The sequence below is a fragment of the Austrofundulus limnaeus genome, unplaced genomic scaffold, assembly GCF_001266775.1.
Source record: "Austrofundulus limnaeus strain Quisiro unplaced genomic scaffold, Austrofundulus_limnaeus-1.0 Scaffold51, whole genome shotgun sequence".
NCBI lineage: Eukaryota > Metazoa > Chordata > Actinopteri > Cyprinodontiformes > Rivulidae > Austrofundulus > Austrofundulus limnaeus.
In genome coordinates this window covers 258848-267792 of record NW_013952453.1, presented here as the reverse complement: position 1 = coordinate 267792, position 8945 = coordinate 258848, and the positions used below count along the sequence as shown (strand labels likewise).

At 40.9% G+C, this 8945-nt stretch overlaps 1 protein-coding gene across 5 annotated transcripts in view; it reads left to right on the top strand.

The window, feature by feature from the left end:
• Positions 1–8945, top strand: part of agap1 (ArfGAP with GTPase domain, ankyrin repeat and PH domain 1) — a 117496-nt gene that overhangs the window by 80586 nt on the left and 27965 nt on the right. For all 5 annotated transcript variants that reach the window (XM_014008549.1, XM_014008550.1, XM_014008547.1 and 2 more), the window contains 2 exons: positions 3700–3868; positions 5519–5683. In XM_014008549.1, the coding sequence (XP_013864003.1) occupies positions 3700–3868; positions 5519–5683 (334 nt within the window). The remainder of the gene's footprint in view (positions 1–3699; positions 3869–5518; positions 5684–8945) is intronic.

Genomic DNA, 8945 nt, shown 5'->3' with positions numbered 1-8945 from the left:
CTGATGATATAATTACATTTTGGCCAATGTTGAAGTGTTTTTTTTTTTTTTTTAAATTTCACTGTGTTGTGGAATACTTATTTTCTGTATCACCTTGACACTGACCACTTGTTCCTGTTCCTGAAGATATGAATATCTTGTGATATCCTTCCGGACGTCAGCATCAAGTTGACCTATTTCCGTGTATCAGGATGGGGCAGGTTATGATTGGTTGTTCATTCTCACACGATGTTAGATGACAGAATGCTGTATATGAGACCTCTCGAGACACAGTGTGCAAGAGAGTTAGACAGTGAGCAGTGTGGAGTGACAGACAGAGAGGCACAGAGACAGGCCAGGTTCTCTGTGTTTCCTGTTGTTGCAATAAAACTCAGCTGATCATCCCACGGAGTACCTTCATTCTTGGACCAGCGTATTTCTGTCTCTGTTGTTAAATAAATATTGCCATAACACACTGGTTTATCTCTTTTTTACTATTTAACCAGGCAAATCCCATTGAGATCACAGATCTCTTTTGCAATGATGGCCTGTGCCTGAAGGCAACCTATTGTACATGCTGGTTTTTGACCTGTTTTTGGCTGATAAAAAAATAATGTTTTGGCCAATGTTGAAATGATTTTGTAGTTAATGTTGCACTGGTTTTGTTGTAAGTTTTGACCTGTTTTACCTAATAACATTAAGTTTGTTCCCATGTTGACTTTTTTTCTTTTTTTTTTCTTTTTTTCTTTTTTTGATGTTTTACTGTAATTACCTCCGCCAAGGGAGGAGGTAATGTTTTCTGTCGCGAATGTCTGTCTGTCTGTGGACAAAATTACTCAAAAACTTATGGATGGATTTTCATGACATTTTCACCACAAGTGGGTGTTGGTCAAAGGAACACACCATTAAATTTTGGTGATGATCTGGACCACAATCTGGACCCAGGAACAGCCAATCCGCTTCAAGGAAGCTGACCATAGACTTCCAATCACATCGGATCATTCGTAGACAGGTCAACCCCCTGACTGTAGACATCCAATGGGATTGCCTGAAGCAGAATAGAAGACCAATCACAAAGCACATGGAAATAAAACTTTAGACCGAATTGTTTTTAAATGGAAAAACTTACTGTTTGAAGTTATTTTAATGTAACAACAGATCATTTTCATAATACATCGGCCTGCGTGTCCTAACAATTTTGTATTTTTGTTTACGTTTTTGGAGTCCCCCCCACCCCCCACCCCCCCACCTGTATCGGAAAGGTAAGCTAGCTAACTCACCACCCCGTTCAGATCTGTTATCCAGTAGATAACGCTTAGGTTTTCTTAAACAATTATGTTTATTCTGGTATTTTTTATGGCTAAATGTTTTTTTTCTGATGCTGTTCCACTCCTTCTGTTGCATGTAATTTATTACGTGTTTAGTCATTGCAAAGCACTTGTACACAAACACACATATGACTAAAAATGTAATAAATCGCACACAAAACAAACACACACACTCACACACAAACATACAGCCTTGGCGGAGGTTTGCGCTCTCGGAGTGCTTCTAGTTTTATTTATCTTTTATTTTTTCTTGTTTTTGACCTGTTTGCACCTAATGTGGTTTCAGGAGTCCTGATCTTCAGCTGAACTCCGTCTGAGCTCAGACCCCCTCCTGTCTCTTTCTTCAGCCTCCATCAGCAGTTGTTTTGTGATCTGCTGCCGTCTCTTGGTCCATTGATTGTTGGCGCCTCGCTCCTTATAGATCTGTGTTTTTGCTCCATGTCAGCAGTATCCAACTCTCTGTTCATGTTGCATTTTTCACACTGAGCCCACAGTTTCAGCATTTGTTTATTCTGACGCACTCAAACAGCTATAAACACAGTTTATTTCTGCAACACTTGAAACATTTTTCTTTCTTACAAACATGCTCAGAACCACCTGCCGTCAGAGCGTCAGGTCAATACACACATCCGTCCTGGACGCCTCCGTGTGGGGCTGACGGCGCTCGGGACCATGATGAAAGCTCTCTGATGCAAATGGAGACTCAATTACTTCGGTCAATCTGTTGGAGGGAGTGTGTGTTTGTAGGAGTGTGTGTTTGTGGAGWGTGTGTGTTTGTGGGTTTACCCAGCGGGCCCCTGGCTCGAGGGCTCTCCAGTGGCTTGTTAAGATGCCGTCAAGAGCTCTTGGCTTTGAATTGGCCTTTTGTCAGGCGAGCTGCCAGAGGAGGCGGGAAACACCGACAGACYGTGTGTGCGTGCATGTGTGTGTGTTTTGTGTCATTAAAACACTCCTTATTTACACCAACAGTTCCTTCAGGTCCAACAGTGAATTGGTTCTTATCAAGTCTTCCAGACTGGAATCAGAACCTGAAGTCAGATGAGTTCTGAACTTCAAATAAAGACCTGATTGTAGCAGGTTCTGTTTCTGTTACATGGTGGGTTCTTGTCAGAACCTGATCAGGTTGGATTCAGCAGGACGTTCTTCAGCATTTTTGTAAAGTTTCCACAGTCTGAACTGGTTTTGTACAAGATCTTGGACTGATTTTAGACCAGGCCTTTGACTGGTTTAGGACCTGGTTTTGGACCAAATCTTGGACCAGTTTAAGGCTGGTTCTAGTCTTTGTTGGTCAAGCACTTTAAAAATTGGGTTTTAACAGATTTGCTCCTGATTTTAAACTAGTTTTATCTGCACTTCTTATTGCTGGGAAATGTTTTTACTGGTTCTTGGTTTTGTTGGTGAACTGTGTTGGACGGTTGGCGGACTGGTGTTAGACTGGTGCTGTACTGGTATTGGACTGGTGCTGTACCGGTATTGGACTGGTGCTGTACCGGTATTGGACTGGTGCTGTACTGGTATTGGACTGGTGCTGTACTGGTATTGGATTGGTGCTGTACTGGTATTGGACTGGTGCTGTACTGGTGTTAGATTGGTGCTGTACTGGTATTGGACTGGTGCTATACTGGCGTTAGACTAGTGTTGGACTGTTGCTGGACTGGTGGTAGACTGGATTTTGGATTGTGGGATGCTCTGATCTTATTAATCTGTCTTACTGAACAGAAATGGATAATGTATTGCTATAAATATTTTGAGTTTTTAATAATTATTTCTGTTCAAACGTGTCCTTGGTTTCCTGATCCACATTAAGAAAACCTGTAAGGACCGGAACAAAAACTCCTCTGAGATGGTTGTTTTAATCCAGCTCAGCTTTGTCTCCTTCGTACTGAAGAKGAGATCGACACCCCCCACCCCATGGTGCCCTGGCTCCTCTCAGGTCACCTGTGAGGCTCCGCCCACCTGAGAGGGGCAGCAGGGTGCGTTTAACAAGAGCCCCCTTGTCATCATTAACTCGTCTCTTGGTTTCTGCATCTGATCCAAACCAAAGGGAGCTCCTGGTGGAGTGGGGAGCAGCGGGGGYGTCTGACGGCGCTCACTCGTGTTCTGGGCGTGTTGGCGAACAGACAGAGCCAATCAGAACCCGAGTATTCAGCCACTTCAGCTCTGATTTAGGGGATTAGTGAGGCTTTGTGTCCTTTTGTATGAGTTACAGATTTGGTGTCTTTATTGTGTAAAATAATCCACTCATGTTGAGGCTGCCTCTCGCTCAGCTGTTTAAGTTTCAGATTTTAATTAACTAACAAGTTAAAAAGATAAATATCAAACCACAGAAACATTAAATCTCCTTTAACACTTTAGAATGATAAAACTCTATGAACCTGTTTTTTCTCCTCAGGACTACATGCAGAACGTCCACGGGAAGGAGATCGACCTGCTCAGGACCACYGTAAAGGTCCCGGGGAAGAGGCCGCCCCGCGCCGTGTCCTCTGGCGCTGCCGTGCCGAGTCCCAGCACCAACGGGCTGACGAAGGACATGAGCAACCTGCAGCTGGGTCAGACCTCAGGTTGGTCCAGACCACAGAMCCATTCACTTTCATCGCAAATAAACCACATGTTGGCTTTATTCACTGCATATTAGCATTCTAACACTGATAGCTCCTGTAGTTCTTGTTATTTTCTTTATGCTTGAATTTTATTTTCCTTCTTTATATTAAATCAGTATAAAATCTGTTGTATTTTTTAAAAACAATAGCAAAAACTGCTTTTAATTTTAAGTTATTGAGAAATAAATCATACTGAAAAAAATTACATTTAAACTTCAGCTTGAAAATTTTTTGAGTTAATTTAATTATATAAACAGTGAATCAGTTTGAGAAAAAAAACAATGAAAGTTGTTTCCTTTCATTTTGTTGATGTAAACATAAATAAAACTAAAACTTCAGAGTAAAAAAATAGCACTAAAAATAAAGTAAAAATACAACTGCAGGTTGTTATTAAAAAATAATGACTGGAAATAATTAGAAACTAGAAAATAAGATTTGCAACTAAATTAAAAACTAGATTATAACTACATAATAACTATAGAATAATAAGGATTCATAATAACTAAATAATAATTACAATAATAATAATAATAATAATAATAATAATAGTAAGTAGAAAATAATCACAACAAAAAATAAAACCTACATAATAGTAATAACAACAACAATAACAACTAATAATAATAATAACAAGACAATAAAAATAAATAGAGAATAATTTCCAAAAAATATAAAGACTGGTAAGTAAGAACTAGAATATTCAAATTACTAGTGAATGATAGTAATTAGTGAATATTTAGAAAATGAAAATAACTAGAACTGATTCATTAACAAATAATAATCACTAGTGTTTAATAACTGAAAAAACTAGAAACTAGTCAATAAAGAATAATGATTTATCTCATTCAGCGTGATAATTGGTGTAATAGCTAATTGCTGCTCTCGTTCCTGTGTATCTTCCACAGAGTGCATTTTGTTCTGATCCGTCAGAACGCAGAAATCCTTCTTTATAAAAAAAAACAAAGTGCTTCTTATCAGCTGGAGAAAGACGCTGTAAAACAAAGCAGGCGAGCGCTGCAGCATGTGGTGAACACATAGATCCAGGAGGCCTGAGCTAATAGCATGAATATTCAGTGAGCCGTGCTCCATGTACTAATTATCGTCATGAATATTAATGCAATCAGAGCCGAGGCTGCGCTCAGCCAGCACCCAGAAATGAGCTGTAATGAGAGAAGGAGAGAGAGTGGGGAGGGGGGGAGCCGGCTGCTGGACCGGGCTGCACTTTGGTTTGATTGAAACCAGGATGTAAGACGCTGCGTTTATGTCTCACACACACACACACACACACACACACACACATACACCAGTCGGCAGGAGAGAGTGGTCACATGACTCAGAACAGGAAGCCAGGCATTGGATCTGTCTCCACGTAGATTTTTAAATCAGATAAAACTAGACCTCCTGTAGTTTTCTCTTTAATGTGGCATCAAACACATTGATATTTGTGTAATCAGGAAACATCCAAATAAAAACAAATGTGAATGTTCTCATAAACAGTAACTGTGAGTTGAATTTATTGCGTGACAGTTTTTGRATACTGTATGTTTCTCCTCTGGCCTGTAGGGGGCAGTGTAATAAACACTTCCTGTTGATCCTGATCTCCTCCCTCAGGTTCAGTGTCCAACAGCTCATCGGTGTCTCAGATGGTCAGTGGTGTCAGCCTGGTGTCCTTCAACAGCCGCAGTCTAGAGGGGATGCACCAACGCTCTTACTCCGTCTCCAGCGCYGACCAGTGGACCGACGCCACCGTCATCGCCAATTCAGGAGTTAGCACGGGTCAGTGGCAAACACTTCCTGATGATTCCACAGTCCACACATCCACACATGCAGCTCCACACTGGGGCCTTGGAAACCTCACTCTGGAGCTCTGCCATGGGCCTCAAAGTTTCAGTGTGGAGCTCTGCTCTCATTTGTTTCCCACTGAGCCTCAGTGCGGAGCTCTGCAAGGAGGTCTGTCATTCCTCTCTCCTTGATCCAGCTGTCTGAGCTCTAATGTTTGTCAGGCTAATGGACTCGGTGTGTGTTTGACTTGAAGTGGCAGCATTACAACCAGAGGATCAAACAAACCCAGTGAGATTGACAGCTGTCACATCGTGTGTGCCGTCATGACGATGAGCTCGACTGGCAGCTATGTTGTCAGTGTTGAACCCTCTGGTTGTCTTCAAACAGTATTTAAAGGTGTGAAACACTTAAAGTGGAGTCCCAGGAGCAACAAAGACCATCAGAAATCCTCTGACAGTCTTTGACCACTCATTACTGGTGTCTGAGGATCCTTACAGTTTGATTTCTGATTCATTTAGGCTCKAAAACACTAAAAAATAACTAAAAATCTGCTTTTGAAGTTGGCAGTTGGCTGAGATTTACTTGTCTCAGTGTCAAACACATTGTTTCATTGCTAGTCCAGATAAACTGTGGGTCATAACATTATTAATGTCTCCTCACTTCCACAAAGACCAGCATAACAGATTGTAACATGTTAGCAGTTTTAATGACTTTAGAGAGTCGTGACAAAACAGACGGTCTACCCCAGGGGTGTTCAGTCCTGGTCCTTGCACGTTTTATTCTGCTCCAACACACCTGATTGGAGTGAATGGGTGATTATCAGGCTTCTGCAGAACTTGGAAGAGGTAATTCACTAACTGAATCAGCTGTGTTGGAGCAGGGAAAAAAGTAAAACATGCAGGGCTGGCAACCTTGAGGACCAGGATTGCCCACCCTTGGTCTATCTGGTAAATAATAAATGGACTGAACTTGTGTATCGCTTTATCAAGCCCCATCAGACCCCAAAGCTTTTTACACTACAGACATTCACCCATTCATGCACACATTCACACACTTATGGTGATACCTAAAACATGTAAACTCACCCACCAAAGAAAAATTAAACAAAAGACATTTTACTAATCCTAATCCTTATTATTCCTGACACAGAAAGAGGAGAAAACTGGTGTTTAAAGTAAGTCAGTCTAAAGATATATCTTTAAACCAGATTAAACCAGTCTAAATACATGTCTTTAAACCAATTCAAACCAGTCTAAAGACTTGTCTTTAAACCATTTTCAAACCAAAACAAAGCTTAAGTACAAAACCAGTCTAAAACTGTTTCCACACCAAAGTTGAAAAACAGTTTAAAGTAACAGTTTAAAATAACAGTTAACCATTTTTTAACCAAATAGTTTTCTAAAACTGGTTAAATGCAAAGYAAAATCAGTCCAGCTTAAACAATCCAAACTGCTTCAGAATATGTTCACACATCCTTATTCAAAGTGGTCTAAAAGGGACTCGAACTGAAATAATAATTTCCTAAAAGAAACCATAACTAATTTGAAGCTAAGTCTATACTGGTTTCTTTACCAATTCAGTCTGGTCTCCTGGTTCTTTTGGTCTCCTGCTGAATCGCAGTAATGAAGTTGTTTTTAACACTCCTAAACATGTTTGATTATTAGACTAAAATATCTCTTTCAAATGTTTAAATGTAGCTAAAATGCTTTATAAAAGCATTAAATCTTACATTTTTCTGCAGGTCACCTGTTCAAATCAACACAATGAAAATAATCATTTTATTTATGAAGTTATTTTTAAGTGTTATATTTTAAAAGTTCAGAGGGTCAGGGTAGCTCAGTGATCAGCGCCACTGTCTGTAATCCTGAGGCTCTAGGTCCGCTTTGGAGCCTGTGGTAGATCTCTCTCTGTGGCGATTCCTACAGAGGAAGCAGCTGAAAATAAAACAAACTTTTAAAGGTTCAGCTAAAAAACACAAACAGATCAAATCAGAAAACAATTCAAATTTAAACTGTTGTTCTGTAATCAGATCCTGGACTTAGTTCTCCAGGTTCTATTAGTGGTTCAGGCACAACCCTCGGAATAAAGCAGGAAGACCTGAGCTGAGAGTCTGGTCATTTTGAAGCTGAGGGGGGTCTGATGGAGCCTGGTTTGCAGATGGGGGGCCGTTAATCCACGGCGGTTAATTGCACGCTCGGGGATGGCATCTTGTCAGCAGAGATAAGTTGTCACATTTTCCACTTGAGCTGAGACTAAACGATTGTAAAATAAGTTATGGCCGTCCTTGGGGSTGTCCGCCATTCGGGGCCATGGCGCCCACCAAGCACTTGTGTGTGCTCGTTCCTGTCTCCACGTTCAGATACACACCGAGTCCTGTCAGAGCTCCGCTGYACTCTGATATTGATGGGAGCTGAATGTTATTTTATTCTGCCGCTAGTCACAGCTGTCAGCAGCTGCCTGAAGAGTGGAGAGCAGAGAAACTCCACTTCCTGCACCGATGCTCGCCTGCAGGTCTGAGTCWGAACTGAGCTCGCTGTCATTCAGGCTCTACGGGGTCTGATTATCAGGATTATATTCTTTAAAAAGCTTTAAGTCAGGAGGTTGTGATCTGAGTACTTTGTGATCCTACATTAAGTCTGAACAAAAACAAGTCCAAAAGAAAAGAATATCTACTAGACATCAGGGGCACTTACTAAGAGGGTCTGACAACAAAGGAATCCTGATCTCAGAGTCGGGTTCTAGATTCTACAGACTCAGACCTAACATCTAAAATCCACAGAATGTGACTGAGATGTGCTATTCACCAGGCTAGATCCAGGAGCAAAACCAGTCCAAGACTGAGACTGTAACCAGTCTAAACCTAAGGAAAAAAATCCAAAACCAAGAACAAAACTGCTTTAAATCCAAGAACTACATGAACCAAAAACCAAGAACAAAACCAGTCTGAACTCAAACATAAAACCAGTCTGAACTCAAACACAAAACCATTCTGAACTCAAGAACCAAACCAGTCTAAACCCAAGAACCAAACCAGTCTAAACCCAAGAACCAAACCAGTCTAAACCCAAGAACCAAACCAGTCTAAACCCAAGAACCAAACCAGTCTAAACCCAAGAACTAAACCAGTCTAAACCCAAGAACCAAACCAGTCTGAATGCAAGAACCAAACCAGTCTGAATGCAAGAACCAAACCAGTCTGAACGCAAGAACCAAACCAGTCTAAACCCAAGAACCAAACCAGTCTAAACCCAAGAAC